General features: G+C 36.8%; 1 protein-coding gene and 1 long non-coding RNA gene across 2 annotated transcripts in view; one reads left to right on the forward strand and one right to left on the reverse strand.

The window, feature by feature from the left end:
* MBD5 (methyl-CpG binding domain protein 5) overlaps positions 1–20438 on the reverse strand; it is a 142714-nt gene that overhangs the window by 16714 nt on the left and 105562 nt on the right. The window contains exons 7-9 of the mRNA XM_049616143.1: positions 13014–14039; positions 11169–11380; positions 6218–7426 (exon numbers count right to left, since the gene is read on the reverse strand). Of these exons, the coding sequence (XP_049472100.1) occupies positions 6218–7426; positions 11169–11380; positions 13014–14039 (2447 nt within the window). The remainder of the gene's footprint in view (positions 1–6217; positions 7427–11168; positions 11381–13013; positions 14040–20438) is intronic.
* Positions 13295–19494, forward strand: LOC125911894 (uncharacterized). Its single transcript, XR_007454490.1, has 5 exons — positions 13295–13382; positions 13992–14117; positions 15913–15949; positions 16655–16820; positions 19402–19494. It is a non-coding gene; the product is annotated as an uncharacterized LOC125911894 (long non-coding RNA).

Genomic DNA, 20438 nt, shown 5'->3' on the forward strand with positions numbered 1-20438 from the left:
TAAATATTAAAAAATATCTTCAACCTGAAAAAGTCCTGCTAACCTAAGGGCGATATTTCAGTATTTTTTTTTTAAAGAATGGGAAATAATGATAAAGAAATATTTTGGAGTAAAGAGTTGACTCACCTGTGACAGAAGGATGAATCTAATTTTCCATCAATCGTACTCGTGGAAAAATCCCTAAAGCGAATCCCATTGTTCTTCCAAATGAACTAACCAAATACACATGAACAATTTTTGCCAGTAGCATTATCTGAGGTTGTGTGTGTGTGTGTGTGTGTGTGTGTGCGTGTGTGCATGTGTGTTTCCTTTCTTCTTCACTTTGGAAGCAGTGTTTTTAAGTAGTGGAAAAGTATACTACAGGACTAGAATAAATCTATTCTAAATGTACAACAAATTTCACGTTGATCTGCCACACATAAATGGAATTAAATGGTTTGCGTAAGCTCATATTTCTAAAGCAGGACTGTTTAAAAGTTCACATCACAGAAACACGCATTGGCCTCAGACTAACTCTATGAACACTGTCCTGACAAGCTCGAGGACACTGTGTGGGTCTCAGCTATCTGCAAATGGAACTAGGCCTCCTTTCCCTCTTTAACCTTGTTTAGGGAAAAAAGGCTACAAAATTCCACAATTCACTTCAGTGATGTTTACAGTCTCACCCGGGCTTTTACTTTGCTTAGTCTTTTTGCTAATATTCACATTTTTGGTCTTCTCTATTTCTTCATTTTTATTATCCTCCAAATTTTGACCAGGCACTGACTTTGTTAGCCTGGATTTTATCTTGCACAGAACTTTCCCAAAACTATTTTCCTCCCTTTTCAAGGAGATTCTGTTGCTACAGAGTGTTGATGGTCTTGCCACCCCACCAGCCACAACGCAGCCCAAATACTGTGGTTGGTGACTGGGTGCAGAGACAAGGACTCATTTCCAACTGTAGTTAAGAAAATATATAAGGCAAAGGTAATACACAAAGAACACTTTCGACGAGAATAATAGTACTAAAGAATACAAATAGCTAATTCTGATCATCAAGCACAGGAAGCTGGTTCTTCAAAGTAAAATGTTTAAACATCGCAAGAAAACTCAAACTTAAGCTATACATTCCCAAAATGCGACGGTAAGCTGTCTTTATGTTTCACACTGTCAAAATATGTGTGTGTGTGTATGTGTGTGTGTGTGTGTGTGTGTGTGTGTGTGTGAGAGAGAGAGAGAGAGAGAGATAGCCACCTGACATACAGAAAGTGTATTTCCTCAAATAAGTTTAGTTATGAGTTTTAATAATAAATGATGAGTTTTGTGTCATTTGAATGACTATTCAGAGAATTATTTTTATCTCTACCTGCCAAATATAATCATGTGAAAAAAGGCAAAGTGTAATTCTAAAGACAGAACCCTGCCCACTGCTATTAAAAACATGCCTTTATTTGGTCATGTAGTGTGGCACTGAAATGTAGAACTTTTCTGGGTAATCAGGAGGTGTCTCTACCTGTCCACCAACAACCAATGTTCCATTGAAAAGAAACATTATGGTGCCAATCTAGAAATAAATCCTATCCTAAATTTGGCTCAAGGCAGACTACACATTGAATGTAAGAGCAATGACATGAAGACCAACGGGAAATGTTCAAGAAGAGTAAAATTTATGTACTAAAAAAGGAATTTTATTATTTGATTATTACTTTGACAGACAATACTTGTAGGCTAGTTAATGTAAGATCAGAGATGGCAGATGATAATTTCAAAATATAGTTTAGAAAACAGGAGCACTTTTCCCATTTTTAAATAATGACTGAAACAAGTATATAAAGACACCCATTTCCCCCACCCCCGTTTCACAGACTCAAAATGCCTGTACATCATGGTGGAGGTGGAGAGGTGTAATGCCAGCCGAAGCCACTTCCCTTTCCAAGAATTCCCTAATACTGTGCCAAGACCTGGCAGTGCGCCTCTCCGGCTATGATGATGTACTGGAGCCCAGCACTGAGGGCTTATTCTTGGCCACTGAACCTTAAACTGTAAAGGATTTATGGTTCAGAGAGAAACTTGCATCATTTATTTAGAAAAAGTATAAATATCTTTCAGGCCATACTTCATTACAAACTGGTAACTGAAGGAAAGAATGTAGCAGAGGGTAAGGAGATGAATGCTACTTTCTGAGTGGTGTAATACCAGGCACAGGATATTCTCCAGTGTTGTCACATAGCTTCAGTATTGGGGCAGTATTCTGCAGGGGCGATTCGGTCCAACTTTCCATGGACTGTTAAAAATCTCTACTAATTAAAATTGTTGTATATGTGGGGGTGGGGTAGGAAGGTAAAGGAAGAAAGTCTGAGTTGGTAGTTTTTAGCAACACTGTTGGGAGGGACTTTCAAGCTTTAAAATGCTTCCAAGTAGAACTCATGCTTGAAATGAACAGCTAATAACAACTTGTAATCCGATACGCCAATTTGTATGCGATGTGCTGAACTTGATTAACAAATGGTTATAAACTATTTCATCCATTAAACATATATATTATAATCCTCTCACCCTCAACCTGGTTAGTAAATCTTTTATTCATGGATAATGCATAGGTAAACAATAACTAAAGTCAAATTACCACAATTCCACGGTGGTGAAATCCAAATTAATAAGGTTGTTTAACATGAAACAACAACAACAACAAAACAAAAACAAAAATAAAAAAACCACAAACAAAGAGATGAAAAAAAAATGGGCAAGGAGGCTAATTTTTACTGAGCCTCATTTGAGTGTTGGATAATCTACTTATGGTATCTCATTTAATTCTTAAGACATTATTTTGAGTAGGAACTGATATTCCCACTTGGGGGGTGAGGAGATTGCAGCTTGGGTGATTAATACAGCTACCCAGCATCATTTAGGAAACTGACGATCCTGGGATTAAGCTCATGTGAGAATGCCCAAAGCCTATACCTCTTTCTGCCACACTCTGCTTTCTCTCTAGTTCTCTGTAGACTATGTTTATAGAGTACTTGACATTTTGAAATAAAACCTCTTAGGAAGCAATCTCAAAAAGTGCTGAACAGTTCTAATGCATTATTAGTAATTGTTACATTTAATATCCCACCAAAGATTAAAAATGCCTTTCTAAGACCATAAACTGACCAGGTAGGTCGTTTACTATGACAGTTGGCTAAGGTATCAACTTAAGGACAACATGGACATCTCAGCCCTAGGCAGACATCAGTGCTCCAGTCACAGCATTGATCTGTTGGTCCAGAGAGGACCCACACAACCTGAAAACAAGATTGGTGCCCAGCTTAATTAATTACCATAATTTTTTTTTTCTTTTTACTTTGCTTGCTTCTGAAAAGAATTTGAAGTGGTTTGCTGAGAACAAAGACTGCAACAGAAAATAAATGATAGGTTTGTGGGATGTGGGGGTGGGGAGAGATAAGATAATAAATCTATTCTAACACTTGAGTTAACATACACCTTATCTGGAGGGATCTGACAGAATCTTGGATTAATTTACTTTGGTGGACATGGAAATAGTATGAAAAACTGAGGAGCTAAGAAGGTTTAAAATGATAACGTGTAAGAAAATTGGTTACCTAACCTTTTCTTCTGAGATACTACAAAGATAAACACTAGGGGATGTGGTCCTAACATTCCACATTAGCAAGGTGGAATCAATTAGATTTTCCTATAATAAACAAATTGTTTATGGAGTCAGTCTCTATCTTTCTCTCTTGACTTTATTAAAATGTCAGCCTTTGCTACAGTATATAGAAGGAAACCTAATGCATTGCTTATCTTTTTAAAAGCAGAAATCTGATTATTAATGTACAAGACTTTATTTGTCCAGCATTGCTGAGGACTAAGGGGTTCTATGTAAATAAAATTTACATCATGACTGGTTTGTTCACCGGACTAAGAGTACACATTTTAAAAATGTTTTACTGGAAATCTTTTCAAATAGAATCATGCTTTGTCTTACACAGATATTGAACATAGTTTAATTTTTTCTTGATAAACCAGAATCATCAAGACATCAAGGAAAGGCCATTTGGCTTGAAGTCAGACAGACTTGTGTTTGAAATTTCGCCTTTCCTGGTCTTATACATTGAGAACATTGGCTTTCGGGGGCATCATTAAATAAGCTATGAGGAAGCCCTTCCTTTGTTTTGTGAACTATAGAAGAAAAAACAGTGTTTGTGAAACAGCACTTTGTTTTGTTTTTTTTTAATGTGCAAAAGTGAGGTAGGTCCTGAAAAGACCAGAGATTTTTAAAAATGTTATGTGCCCTAGAGCTTCTAAGGCTGTTATACCTTACTTTTTAATGATAGATAAATATTTCATGTGTTATCATTAATATTTTATTATATGTTTTCAATTTTGCACCTCTAAATATATGCTTTACATTATTTTTTGTGAATCACTAAAAATATTTTTAGTGTATCATGATATCAAGGTTTTCATACTAAGGTTGTCAGAATGCCAGCTTACAATGTCAGGCAGTGGGGAAGGACATTTGAATTGACAGAAATGTTATGCTCCCTGTTAGCAATTCATCTATTGCCTATAATAAGGAAGAAGAATCTGGATATTTTAAACACTTACAATAAACATAGTGAGTGAAAACCAGGTGCTTATTCAAATGCAGCAAAATAAATGTTTCTTGGACTCTTAGATAATGATTTTTTTTAAAGTGTATCTCCCCAAACATTAGTGAGCAACTCAGTCCCAGGAGTTTGCAAACACACACTAACCAGAAGATTAGGACCATTGTTTAATGTGAAATGTGTTAAAAGTACATGCCTTTATTCTCCTGAGGACATGAAGAGATATTTAGACAAGGCATTTAGGACAGGAAGAATGTTTCCAGGAAAGGGAGGCCATAATCTTTTTTTTAGCTAAGCTTTTTGTAAAATGGCACCTAAAAAGACGTGGTTTCATTGCACAGAGATTGTAAAACAGTTCAGCGTCTACATTTTAAATTTGTAGCAGTCCATTTATATTATAAAAGCCCAGTTTTGCTGTTTCTAATTACTTTTTGAATAAACTGTCAAAAATATTTAGGTTTATCAACCTAAAGAATGTTTTGTCTGGTCTCAGAGAGATTAGAGAATAAAATGTTTTGTGAACAGGAGTATGGAATTCATTTTCTTATCAAACGTAGAAACATTATGCCCAGAGCATATCCTGACAAGTATATATTAGGCATTATAAGCAACGGGTTTAAGGACCTCCTGGTCATTTGGAGAAAGACAATCTTTTTATTGTGCTGGCAAAAATGTTTTTGGTTTCCTGCCATTAAACCTAAGTGCCAGTGGAAGTTTGAGCAGAGTTGAAAATAGCTTTATATAATATACTCTTTAAGAGAATAATATATATTTGTAAGAGTAATTTTTATTTCCTAAGGAGATGAAAAATTACGTTTCTTCATTACATGTGGGGAATGTGCATAATTATCTCCTCCTGGTCAGATATAAATTTTTCTATCTGCTTTGAACATTCTGCATATTTCTTGCCTCGTGAGCCAATTCTACCATTGTGAGAGGGGGTAAAACCCAGAAGACCCCTACTAATTTCTTCTAAATTGAATGGTAGTTTCATGGAGAAGTTTTCATTTAATTTATATGATCAGATTGTGTTAAGTAGAACCAGACTGTGGGGTTAAACATTTCCATATGTTATAAAGCCCCAGAACTTTTCCTGAAAGGAGACACCATTCTGAACACAGACGTTACCTGTGGCTTCCAGAAATGGCTGCAATTGCACCCTGGTTTGGCCCTCTCCTCAGCAGTATGTGTCACATGCGAGCACATGGAGGAGACGCTGTCCCCTGGCACTTCCTGTTGCCCTACCTCTGCCACACCCGTGGACTCCAAAGGTCACCAGATTTTTTTCCCAGTCATTGCTACTTGCCTTCATCCTCTGGGTATGGAATGAAGAGTTAGATAAATGCAGGGAAGGAAGGCAGAATTAACAAAACTCTGGAAATCTGGTTTCTAGGTTACAGGCCCTTGTGGAATCTACGAATGCTTCACAACTCACCCCTTGATAGGACATTTTGGTGACTACAACCATCCCCTCTTCATTTTATGCTCCAGAAGTTTGTGAGACCTCAATGAGTCATGAAGAATCCTAATTTCAAATCCAAAGAATCCAAAGTGATGATAACATAAAATAACAATTGACATCTGAGCAAAGGTTAGTATTTGACAATGGATAAAGATTGGTATACCTTCCCTTCCTCGGGGCTTTGTTGACATGAATTGTGAACGTCGTCTTCTCTTACTAATTTTCCAGGCCAAGAAGTGAGTCCTTTGATTTGGCCCCAGACCAAGTCGCCAACATTGAACGTCCTTGGCCTATAATGTATCAACTCATTTGAAGAAGGGGAATCTGGATTCCTTAGGTCATCTTCACTACTAATGCTCTTAGCGTCTGAAGGGCTAGGCACACACCCATTAATGCTTTTGGCATTAAAGTCTCCATTGTAATGGATGTAGTCTTTGACTAGAGAATTTTCCAAACTATTTGAGGAGCTTGGAGATTGCTCCTCTAGGACCAGGTCTTGCCTTGTGGTGCCCAGCAGCTCTCCAAAGCCCCGACTCTGTCGAGGTCTGTTCCCATTAATGTGTGCACATCTTTCCACAGTGTTCTCTAGTCTCTCCTTAAAACTCACCATAGTTCTTTTGTAGTTATTATACCTGAAATTTTCCTCCAGAATTTTATCCCCTTGACAGTTTCTTGGTGGTAACAGTACCGGGTGCTGTTCCCCAGGCAGAAATGGCAGTGTGGAGATATTATTGGACCTTTCGTGACAAGGACTACTGTGGACATGGCCTGGATGATCTAAGAATTCCTCACACTTCCACCTGTTTCGCTCTCCTCCAGGGCTTTGCTCCCCATCCCACTGTTTTTTGGATGTGTGGCAACTTGCTGACTTGAAATATTCAAACCCATCTCCTTCATTTGAGTTCTTCCCATGGTCCAGATTCCTGGGCAGCCGAGCCCCTCTTGCATTCCTCAGCCTACCATCATGATCGACACTGCCCATGTTTCGTCCATGAATGACTGCACTGACAGCACTGGGGAGACTTAATGGGTCACCAATCGAGGCAGTGAAGGCACTCATGGCACTCAGAGCTGGAATGGGGCTGATCTGAGTTGTACTGTTGACTGCAGTGGTGATGACAGCCTGCACTCCTTTGCTGGCTGCATCAACCACTGCTTTGTAAATGGCATCCACAGAAGCATCGCCTGGGCCGCCCACGATGAGGCCGTCCTTCACCTGCTGACCAAGAGATGAGTCAATCCTTGGCTGCAACTCACAAGATGGATCTTGGAAAGGTGGAAGTGGGGTGTTTGGATTCTCAGGAAGAGCTGTGAGCCCCGGCTGAGTGCTTATTCTTTTGTTTAGGAGAGCTGCATCTTCCTGCATTCTCACCTTGAAGAAACAGACAGGAAGCAATGAGAGAGAGAAAAGTCTTTAAAGACCTCAAAGAGAAAGACCGTATTTTTAAGATTTGCCAAAATGCAAACAAACATAACAAGGAAAGAAATATAAAGGAAGAGCAAGGCTCAAACATGAAATAAAAAGCCACTCTGTTTACAAAAGCTTGTGTCCTGATCATATTTGGGTCCCGTTTCTTTGGTTGAAATCATTTCACAGATTTTTTTTTTTAGAAGAAATCATCATTACCAAACATTCTTTAGCAAAGTTACAGGTGAGGTGGTTGGACACAAACTGTTTTCAGGTGATGACTCCACCTATTTACCTGTCATTACAGGTTTTGCAACTTGGAATTCAAAGAGAGAAACAAGTCCATCACCAGCACTGCTCGAATTACAAAGGGAACCAAATTTTGAAAAGGATTTCTCACTCACTTATATTTCTACTGAAATACAACGAAGCTCCCTCCCTCTCTCTCTGTCTCTCTCTCTCTCTCTACATATATATATATATATATATATATATATATATATATCATACTCTTTTCATAACAACAAAATGTTTCTGATATGACACTATTTTTGAAGGTTTCGGATAGAACAGTGACACCTATTCTTCAATCTTACCTGGCTACTGGCTGGGGGACACCCCTCTGCTGTCAACAGTGTCAATGTCTCTCTATAGATGTGACTGTTAATTGGGAAGAAATGAAGGGAGGGAATGCCCACTAGGTAAGAATATGCATGTTCAGGACAGGAAGGATGATGCAGTTTGAAAAAGTCCCCAAGGTTATTCTAATTTCACCAACCCCACTTAAGAATTGCTGCTTCAGACCCTTGACACATCAATTTTTCCCCTCAATGATCTCTCCCTTCTTGTCTTCACATCCTTTTCCATTAACCAGAACCTGGGATCCATCAGCTTATCAACCACTCTCTTGTTATTCTTCCCCTGTCTACACCTACCAGATAAAATCTCAATCTGGGATCATTTTCACTGCCTGCTTATCTGTATCCACAGTGAGGTTGCTGAGTATCTGTCTAGGAATTCAGGGCGTTCAACTGCAGCTAGGGGTTTATTGTTCTCATCAATCCAGTGACCCTCTAGTTAGGTACCATTCTCCTTCACAGCCATTCAAATCTTCATCCACTTCTTGAAGCTGGCTGCTTACCATCTCTGGCACTATTCTTAGCTGATAGCCTTACTTAACAGAGAAAATGGAGTTCATAAGGTTAAGAATTCTCATAGTTCTTATATTCTGCTACTCTCTGCCCCCTGGCAGGACACACTTCTCTGCAACTATCTATGCCCCCAATCCTACCCTGCTTCCCAGCGTAAGGGAGCCCTCTTCTGCTCTCTGAAGGTAAATCCTTCATTTATGCTCTGGATCCCAAGGCACTCCTCAGGGATCTTACCTCATCTGTTATCCCTTGTCTTCCTTATGTTCAATCTTTTCTACTTTTCATTTTTATTTTTCTTTTTCCTTTAGCATACAACCATGTGCATAGCTTCCATATTCTAAAAGTTTGCATTCAACCTACGTCTGTTTCTCTTATGTTCTTCCTAGTCACGTTTTTGAAAGAGTAATCCATACTCTTTAATCCTAACCTTTTCATCCCTCCACCCACTGCAATCTGTCTTGTGCTCCCATCACCCCACCAAAACTGAATTCCACCATCACTGGTGATGTCCTAAATCTAGTGGATTCTCTTCAGGCTTTATCTGCTTGTTTCAGATTCTCAGTGACATGGCTGAGCACTTTCTCTTCCCTTCTAAATTTATTTTATTCCACAAGATGTACATGAACATTTTCTCATTGTCAAAATAGACAAAATTTTCTTTATCACTACTCCCCACCCAAATCTGACTTTCCCATCCCACTCTGATCCCATTTCCTTTCTCAGAAGTAATCAGTGCTGGAGAGCATCCTTGCAGATACTTATTTTTAATACATTAAGGTGTTCAGGTGTATAGCTGATTTTCTTTCTTTCCTTCCTTCTTTCACATAAATGGTTTTGTATTTTAGTATTGTTCTATAATACTACAGTATTGAAGTCTTGCAATCTTGTGGATCTTTTCAAATCAGTTATATAAATCTACCTAAACCTTTTAAAGTACTAGAAAGATGGATATACCATAATATATTTAATTATTTCCCTACTGATAGACACTTAAGTGGCTTCTAATTTTTGCCACCACAAATCACATTGTAATGAACATTCTGGCATGTGCCCTTTTGTTCACATTTGAAGATTTCTCTAAAATAGATACAAAGAAGTTGAACTTCTGGGTCATAGGGTATGTATATTTATTTTTTACATTATTTTTGAAAAATGCTTATTTTTGAGACAGAGAGACCATGCACGGGCGCGGGGGTGGGAGTGGGAGAGAGAAAGAGGGAGACAGATGATCTGAAGTGGGTTCCGTGCTGATAGCAGGGAGCTCAATGCAGGACTCACACTCACAAACCACAAGATCATGACCTGAGCCAAAGTTGAACGCTTAACTGACTGAACCACCCGGGCATCCCAAGGATATGGGATGGTAACCACCCAGGCATACCCAAGGATAGGTATATTTAAAAACCTGATAGGGGCACCTGGGTGGCTCAGTTGGTTAACTGACTGACTCTTGGTTTCAGCTCAGGTCATGATCTCACGGTTTGTGGGTTCAAGCCCCAGGTTGGGCTCTGTGCTGACAGCACTGAGCCTGCTTGGTTGGGATTCTCTCTCCCTTTCTCTCTGCCCTTCCCCTGTTGGCTCTCTCTCAAAATAAATAAAAGAAACTTAAAACAAAAACCCGGATAAACTGTCAAGTTACCTGGATTTGTATCAGCATACAATCTGTATCAGCATACAATCAGACCAAAAATATCTCTAAAAGTCAGCAAGGAATATCAATCAATCTGATTGACACATGAGTGTTGTAATTTGTATAACTCTGATTACTCTTTTCATATGTTCATTAATAATTTATTTTTCATTTTCTGTTCATATCTATTGCTCATTTTTCTATTATCTATTTCTATTTCTATTATCAATTATCTTTTTTCTTCCTGATTCGTAGGAGCTCTTTTTGTGTAATGAATGTGGATTACTTGCCATTATTATGCAAGTATTTTCTGCCAGGTGCCACTTGTCTTTAACTTTGTTTAAAATGCCCTTGATCATATGGAGATTTTAAAGTTTTATGTGTTCAACCTTATTACTTCTTTTCTTTTTGACCTCCTGATTTTGTAACTTACTGAAAGAAACTTCTCTGCCTCAAGATTATTAAAAAATAAATCTGTATTTTCTTTTTATATTTATTAAGTGTCATTCTTACCATCTAGATCCTTAATCTATCAGAAATGTATTCAGCTTGTAAAGGTAAAGGAAGGCTATGTGGCTGAAGCCAGGGAGAGTGGTGAGGGCAGGACTGGAGAGTCAGGCCAAGTTGGCATGTTAAAGATGTAGATTTCAGTCAGGAGAGCAGTGGAAACCACCAAAGGGTTTAAGAGGATCATATGATCAGTTTTTACTGTCCACTCCAAAAGGACCACTGAGAGGCCTCAGTCAAAATAAAATAACCTTCACACAAAAGACTGGAATGTTTAACAATAGTCATTCTTGGGAAATAATAGTAAGTGGATGTGAGAGGGCACATGACCTCCTTTTTCTGTCTCTTCCCCCCAGTTAAGTATTTTAACAGACCTAGACATTGTTTACTATTTGAATAACCCAGGGAAGGAGAGTACCTGAAAGTTCTGAAACAGACAAGCCATAGGGTTACTGTTAGCCGGGCAAGGAATTGTGGGCTGTCCTTGAAATGCTTGCAGGTTCTGGTACCCCTGGAGAAGTTGCTGCTGCGGCTGCTGATTTGGAGGAAACATCTGATTGTTGTTTAACAGCGACTGCAGATGAGTCAGTTGATGGTTATTCAATGTATTGTTTATTGAGGACATGTCACCTATAGTTTGAAAAACATAAAATGTAAGTCAGTGTGACTCTTCAGAGATCCTATGCCTATCTATGCACCTGAGGATTCCTGAAACAAAAACTGAAAACTGCACTTGGCATGGTCATTCTTTTCTCTTTTTCTCATCAATGTCTTACTAAGTGGTAAACAGAGAGTATTATTATTAATTAATTTTATCTTTCGTAATTAGTTTTTTTACTTTATGTCCTGGAGACACTACTTAGTTTTTGCTCTATCCATTAGCCAATCATTATAGATTGAGCTTCAGTGTTATAAACTCCTTGATATTATTTTTGTTAGAGCACCTAAAACTAAAGGTGGAAATTAATCGTAAAATGTTTTAGTAATCATAAGTATCTGAGCAAATTATTAAAATGAGTGGATCTGATCAGGCCTTGTTAACAAAATTTAGTTCTCATGCCACAGTCATCAATAAATACCACCAAATAAAATCAGATTTGGCCAAGGAATATGTATATTGTTTTTAAATAAAAGGTTGGTCACCTAAAATTAAAACTGTAAAGAAAGCTAATAATACAAAAGAATTCATTGCCATAATCATTAAAAATGAATATTATTAAGTCAGATGGGATTAGTCAACAACTAAGTTCATATTCATAATTCAAAATTAACTTGTTTTAAAATTACATTGAAATTATCTTGAAGACAATGCCATTGAAATTGTCTTGTAACTTGAAATATGTAAACCTGTGATGTATTTTAGGTTATTTAACTATTGATTTTGACACCAAATAGAACTAATAAACTATAGCAACTATTAAACTATAAAATTAGTAAACTATATTCTAAAGGTGTCCATAAAATCTGGAAACATCATTATTAATTTTTAGGTACTGCAGATGTCCTTTTGACAGTGTTATGTGTATGTGCCTCTTTCCAGACTTTCTAGATAGATCTCTGCACTTAATATTATAGCTATCTGCATCAGTCAGTTGGATATACTTGCATTATTTTCTAACTTTTTTGCGATAGAATAATATACGTGAAGGATTTTGTTTTTAAGCCACAAAGTTCTAAGGAATTATACTGGCTGAGGAAATCTAACAGCAGCTATTGAGACTGTCTGTTTCCTTGAACTTGAGCAAAATTTATCTTTGGATGTTTTTATGCCTTGTTTCTTATTTTGCTGGATAAGCATTTACTTTTGTTTATGTAGGGGTCACCTGGAAGAAACATTTCCTCAAACAGTTTCCATCCACAGTGCAGCCGCTCATACTAACCCTGTGATGCCACACCAACTAAAATTCAAATAAGAGTTATTTTTATGATGGGCCTGTGCTTTATTGTTTGGAAAATAAGACTCTACTTGGCTTAAGAGAATGATAGGTAGGTTAAGTTTAAGTGGCATCAGAATTAGAAGATCAGAGAAAGCAGATTAAAATGTTATTCAGTACTGCTAGAATAGGGGAAGAGGAAAAAGTCATTTTCATGTTTGTATAACTATGGGTGTGTGTGGGTGTTATTATATTTAGTTCCTTAAGCAAGCTGTGACATAACAAAAACATTTTTAAAAATAGTGTGACAAAATGGAGTTTTTAAAAAGGAGAAAATAGAATTAGAAAAACGTTTCTTTTGTAAAAATTTGTGAAAAAATTTAACTTACCAAGCAGACCTGTCCCCAGTAGAGGGTTAAGTAGCTGTGGCACCACAGAGTTACTGTTGAGTTTAGCTGGACCAGGTGTATTCCCAGCATTATTAGATATATTCAGCAATGTTTCTGCCATTGACACCACTGCTGTCCCACCAAGTGTTGAGACAGTCAGTGCTGCCACTGCTGATGATGTAGTGGTTGTGGTAGTGGTTGCCTGGGAGGAAGTTGCTATGGAAACCTCTGGATGATTAGCGGTGTTGGCCGATGCTGAGTTCAGGACACCTCCCAACAGCTGGGGATTCAAGGCCATTAATCCTGAGGCCCCAGTGACAGCTGGGAGGAACAGGGGGTTAAAAGTAGTGTCACTGCCTGCAAAGCTCGGTAAAGGGTTCCCCAGGGGGCTGGTTAAAAGGGTCTCAGCTCGGCTGTTCTCTGACTGATTGCTTGGCAAATGGTCTGGTGGGGCTGTCATCTGTGTTAATGAGGGTAAAGGGGTATTTTGCTGTTGCAAAAGATCTGAGATGGTCAGATTGAAAGATGGCAGGGGAAGCATGGCAGCTGCTTGGGCTTGGTTCTGAAGCAGGGCTGCTAAGAGCTGAAAGTGAACAGGCTGCAATACCTGCCCATCCATGTCACCGGAGAGAAAAGCTAAAGCAGCGTTTACATTCGGGTTGAGAAAACCTAAAGGGTGGAGGTTGATCTCAGACTTGCCTTCTCCTGCTGAAGGCTGGAGGATATTTAATAGATTCTGGTTTAGGAGATGCTGTTGATTCACTGGCAAAGAGATAGGTAGAGAACTGAGGAGGCTGGGGTTCAAGGGGTGTGGAAGATGGTTGTTTGAAGTGCTGTTGGATGGAAAATGAAGTGCGTGCTCTTGGCCAACATAAGGAAAATCACTCCCAATAGGCAGCTGACTCTGCAGTGGGTTTCCAGCTGCGGTGGTAACTATGACGCCGTCTTGAAGAACAGATGTTGTCTTTGTGATGGCAGGGTGGCTGGTGCCAGCTATGGCTATGGAGGATGATGGTCCTGAACCGCCTAAAATGAAGAAGAAGAAGAAAAAACACTTATTAATTATGGACGTTAAAGAAGACAACCCCATAAAAATACATTAAGGTATATTTCAATTAATTTGTTACACACCACCTTTGGGAATTTAGATAAGATTAATTGTAATCAGAGATGATTTGGCACTGTTTAATAACACTTAAATTTAACTCTATACTTCCTCATCTACTTTGAAAATAGGTATATTGAAGAAGTTTAGAAATATTAAAAAATATTAAGAAATAGCTAACTATTCTGTCAAATAGCCTGCTTTTCACAAAGTGGACAAGGTGATGAAGATAGGGCAATCTGTGCTGTAGCTGGTAGACAAAGGTAACAAGGCTTTATTTTTCAAAATATGTTTTCATTTAAGAAAATGTTTTTGGTCTTTATTTATAACACTACCTTCCTTTTAGTGAAAAAAAAAACCCTAGAATATACATGAGAGTATAAAACAAAATAAAAAATACCTATGGAGATAACTATTAATATTTTAATGTGTAGTTCTGCAGGCTTTTCCCACCTGTATGTATATACATATGCAGACATATATACACATATTACATATTTTAACAAAAATGGAATCATGCTGTTTTGTAACCTTTTTCTTTTATCGATAGGTTTTGACTATCTTTCCATGTTAAGTCGTGTTAACTTTAGAGCCATTTTACTACTATCATGTATGAATATACCAAAATTTAATCAATCTACAGTCATGGATATCTGATTGTTTACAATCCTTTACTGTTGTAAGCAACACTATGGTAAACATTCTTATTAACTCATCTTTGCCAATATGCTCAGTTATTTTCTAAGGATAAATTCTTAAAAGTGGAATTCCAGGGACAAAAGGGTTTACATATTTTTAAAGCTTTGAGTACATATTGTCACACTGCCCTACAGTGAAGTTGATCAATGCACATTCAACTTACATTTTCATAAACAGGGTATGGCAGTGTTCATTTCTCACCAACACTATGTTTTATCATTTAATTTTTTTTTTTGTCACTGATAGCATAAAGATACTCTGTACTTAGGATTCCTTAAATCAGACCAAATGCCATCACCCAAATAGCATTCTTAATCTTGAAAGTCTTACGCTTCAGACGAAAATTCAAGGAACTTAATATTTAAAAATATAAAATTTCAGTTGCTTATTATAATCGTTTTAGTTGTTCTCAATCCAAGCTGCACAATAGAATTACCTGGAGAACTTCAAACAAACAAATAAACAAAAACAATGCCTGGGACTTATCCCAGGCTAGTTGAAAGCTCAGCTCTTAGGGTACAGCTTGAGCAGTAGTATCCTTTGAAATCACCCCTGGTGATCCAGATGCACAAGGGATGGGGTGAGAATCACATTCTGTTGAAAAGGAGCCTACAATCATTGTTTTCATAAAAGGTCTTTCCCTAAAGAGAAGCATTATGTAATATATGCATTCATCAACTATTGTTACAGGCTTATGTAACATGTATATGATATAATGAACAACACTAGTGTTACTGAAAATCTAAAATAATCCAAACACTTTACTGCTGTGCTATGCCATCAAAAACTTTATATTTGACCATGTTACCATTGAGACCTTGTATAAATACATATACGCAGAAATGTTTCCATAGTTGTAATAGTACTACAAATTTTATATGCTTCTTGTTTTCTTCTAATGGAATAACACAAGAATTTTTCCTTTTTGGTATATGGACATTTGCATGAATATTTTTAACCTTGTAGTCTATGGATTGTTCATATTTGTTGACCTATTGTGATAAAGTTTGGTATTTATACTTTTATCATCGTATATAACACAGGGATGAACTTCTTCCTGCATATGATACTTTGTTACCTTTGAATTTTCCTTAGGAAAAACTGGCATGATTGTTGTGAGAATCAAAAACAGGTCAGTGACAGGCTTGTAATGTCTAAAAGTCTACACAAATAAACGGAGTTATCATTGTCAGCATTATTATTTACATTAGTAGCTGCGGTTAGTAGTGGTGATGTAGTAATAGTAGTAAGTATAAATCAGTATATCCAACACACCTTATAGAATATCTCTATATTGCATGACTTTGCAATTTTTCCCAGCTGTCATGTCTGTCTTTTTTTTAAGTTTTCAGTGTTTCATTTAAAGAATGAGATATATAAAAAATCTGTTTAAAAATATATAAATATTTATAAACCTTTATCACAAGACAATGACTATGTGCACAATGAGTAGAGTAAGAACATATCAAATGCTGAAGGAGGCATATGGTATACAATCCTTTAAATGTTAATTCAGCTTTGTAACAAAACAGTCAACACCTTAAGCATTTCATTGCTTCGTAAAGCTTCCTATTTCTGCAAGTGGCAAAAAATGTGCTTTATTTGCATTTTGAAACCATCTTTTTAAACAAGCCAATAACAACTCTTATTTACTGGTAATTGCTATCTGTGGCCATTTTTTTCCGTCTGCTAACCAATAATGACATATTTAAATGTACAGATCACTGTTCTTTTAACCACAACCAGAGCACATTTTCAAAATACTCTAGCAAGGCATTATAGATGTAGGGTTTTCTTAGAGTTTACCATTATTAATATTTTTGTCTTGTTTTTTAAGAGAGAAACATCTACATTTAGGAGCCATTTGGGGACATTATTCTGAAAGTTCTTCATATAAGTATTCTTGAGGAATGACAATAAAGAAAGTATGGTTGCTCTTGAGGAATGACAATAAAGAAAATATTACAAACAAGAAGGTTGTGGACATCCCAAGCTTCTTAAGGGTAATATGTGGATCAAGCCCTATTTTTTATTTTCTCTAACTTTCAACAATGAGCAGGAAGGCTCTGTTAAATAAAAGGATAGAAATGGTGATATAAAACAACCACAAAAACAGCTCCCTGCCCTTTCCTGCAGGAACTCATTGTATAGGAAAAGTGATAAACACACAAATCTCCCTGTCTTTCTTTTTCCTCTTTCGATACACATTTATTGGGAGCTTATATGAATCAGAAATGTTAAAGCTCTGTTCACAGAGCTAGTGTAACTATAATGCAATATGCTAAGAGATTTGACAGATATACAACAAAGGGACAATTGGAAAACTAAAGGTGTGAGGGTAAACTAAGCAATGGTAACATTTGATCTGGGATTTGAAACTGGAAAAGGAGATACAAACAAGGTCATTAGAAAAAAAGAGAAGGCGATAATGAAGTGCATGGAGGATAATAAAGTACTTGGAGGTACATATCCTGAAAACAAAGAAACTGACCAAAAATATTGTATGCTGCTTTTCCACACACACCTCCCCTCCCAGCATGGTTAAACCTATTGCCTTAGACAAGCAGCACAGAAATTTGAAATTATCTTTCTAAACCATTAAAGGCAAGGATCACTTCTTATTTCTGAGACCTAACATGGTCTCTAACACACGGTTGACATTCCAAAAATGTTGGTTCAATGAATCTATTAAGAACATAAAACCGGCATTCAACGTCTAGAAATCAGAGTTTTGATGCTGTGTGTGTGGCATGTGTGTATGGGAAGTAAGGGAGAGGATACCATCCATTTGTGGATAAAGTAAAAACTGATTTCAGTATTGGTCCAGAGCCAGGAGGTCAGGGACAGGAAAGGAGATGGTTGGAAGGTGACAAGTTACTTTAGACTCTCACGTGGTCCAGGGAGTTAAAATCACCTTACAGAGGAAGAGGCACATTCCAAAGTATTCTGAGTTAGTTCTTAAAGTCACTCAGAAATGCTTGGGGTCATCCAAAGAAGACCCTGAATTTTTATATCTGGAGTGAAATTGGAGATTGCTTATTTCTGAGCTGCTTAATCTGCTTAATAGGCACTCTCTGGCAAACCTACTTCACAGTTCTGCATAAAAACCATATGGTCTCTGGAAGCACATGGAAAAAAAATGTTTTCTTAAAGATGAATTTTTTTTTTCCAGCCAAGATGTTTTGTACTTAAACTAATGAAAGGGACAGTTACTAAGTTCTTTTAAAAAGCAAACTATTCACTAAACAATAAACAGTTAAATAGCCAAATGGCATCTGGAGCCTGGAACAAGTTAGTAAGTTGGAGAAGTCCTTTAACTGAAAAAAAAAAAGATTATTTCACACCAGCCAGCAGCACCATGAACTGGCACAAATTCTTTTTCTCATTGTCTCTGTTGCTTTTAATGAAGTAGGAGATGAGACTGAAAAGTCACCCAAATAAACTTTCCTGGAGTGAGGTCACGTGCCTAGACACCCAATCAGAGATTGAGATAAACTGGGACAATCAGGAATTGACACTGTTAACCTTCCCAGTGGGGTAGATTTCCAGATGTAAACAGTACTCTTTGCATACACATATGATTTATGACGTGTGTGAGTGTATGTATATGTGTGTGTACACACAGAAGTAGCACCAGTAAAATTTTTAAAGGTTTTTAAAGGATATTTTCCTATTATTACTAGTTTCATTCTTGAGATGTTTTTTCTGCTTCATTTAAATTTTTTTTTTTGCTTTTTAGAACAAAGGTAATATCTACCGCTTTAGATTTATTTCTCTTGTCACCAATATTCTTTAAGGAAAGTCATTGTTAACATTATGCTAAACTCTTCTATGGTCGGCTCTTAAGTATTAATATTATTGTACATGTCTTCGTATCCACACAAGAGATGGCATAAAACTTATACCAAATGGACCAATAAAGGGCTTTTAAAATGTCATTATACCCATTTGATCTATATCCCCAATTTTGAATAAACACTACTTTATGCTAGAAAATTTTTTCAAAGTTAATATGCCCAAATACTGATTTTTATCTATAAAAATTTAAGAGCCTAAGAGATGATTCATATAAAAGATATGCCTTCACCATTTGACCTTTATAATTTGCTTTGACAAGTGTACTTTAAATGCAAACAAGGTCAATGGTAATCCTTAATAAAAATGAATGCTTGTAGAAACAAGAGGAAACATCATGCCCTAGTGAGTCTAATAAAATATAATTCACTTTTCAATCCTATGGAAATAGTAAAAATTTTTCCTCTATACTTAAAGGATTAATTTAAAAAATAAATAGATAACTTGTATGAAAAGTCTAGATCTCCCAACATTATTTTCCCAAGCCCTAGTAATTGCATTGTATATGTATTTATAAAAATATATCAATTTCTATCTTTGTGCTTTGGATCCTGATGTAAATTCCTAGCATTCTTTTAGCAGAAGTAGGCAGGAAGACCTAGGGACTGGTGGCTATTTGCTCTGTAAAAGGAAGGGAGGGAGGGGGACCCCAAACCAAAGCATTTAGAGAAGAATTGGGGGTAAGGGATCAATGGCAGTGTCTAATGAAATGCTCTCCGTCCTTAACAGGGCCAACCTGGTGGGGAGGAAGAAAAGAAGTGGAAGGGATGCTTGAATACTAGAATATGAAGTTTGAGTCATGACTGTATCAAGATCAGTCTTGTGGTGGTAATGGTGTCAGGCAAAAAAAAAAAAAAAGTGAATTTGTGTGTGTGTGTGTGTGTGTGTGTGTGTTACTGATCATTTGTTTCCTTAACACAGAATTACTCTTAAACTGTTGGAGTAAATGCAAAAATGCTTGAGATGTTTCAAGTAACAAAGTTTTGGTTTATTTTTAGAAATGCTTTTTATCACATGATAAAAATTTTTATTGTAAGGAAACCAATTTTGAGAAAAGAGGTTAAATCCCTTGCTTGGTGGGATTTCTGCTCTCTGAATATGAGTGTAGAGTAACACTTAAAATGTTTCAATATTCCATTCAGAAGTTTTATCTCCTTATTTTGTTTAATGAGCAGAGTAAACTGAGTTTCTAAGTTATAAATACAGTTAACTTTGTGTCCTTCCATTGTATACTACTTTATCTGCAGTGCTAAAACAGTGCTTAGCACATACTAGGTGCTCAATAAATATTTGTTGAGTTAATTACCTCATGAATATTCTAAGACAGTTTAGACCTATTTGGGGCTGCAAAACCAACTTAGTGTGCCCCAACCAGTATATTTTGATAAATGAAATAGAAAAACAAAAGAATACATTGTATATCTAGGGCACTATTTTGTGCAAACTGTTTCTGCTAATTTATATATATGAGTGCTAGGTCATGTTAGTAGGTGATAAAATCATTTCAGTGGGCCATGACTGTCTTAGAGAAAAAAAAAAGAAAGAAATAGAATAAGACAGGATAAGATAGCATGGGATCAAAAAGATCAGAGTGCATCACATATAATTGTTTTATTTTTGGAAACTTTTGTTATAAATTAAAAACATATATCTAGTGGATTATAATGCAAGTTAATTTCTTACTGTAGGAAGGAAGAAGTACCAAAAGGCTGAAAACATTGCTTTGGAGTCAGGCCTCTGAGTTGCTCAACTTTGTGGGGAGTGGT

Source organism: Panthera uncia (genome assembly GCF_023721935.1).
Source record: "Panthera uncia isolate 11264 chromosome C1 unlocalized genomic scaffold, Puncia_PCG_1.0 HiC_scaffold_3, whole genome shotgun sequence".
Lineage (NCBI taxonomy): Eukaryota > Metazoa > Chordata > Mammalia > Carnivora > Felidae > Panthera > Panthera uncia.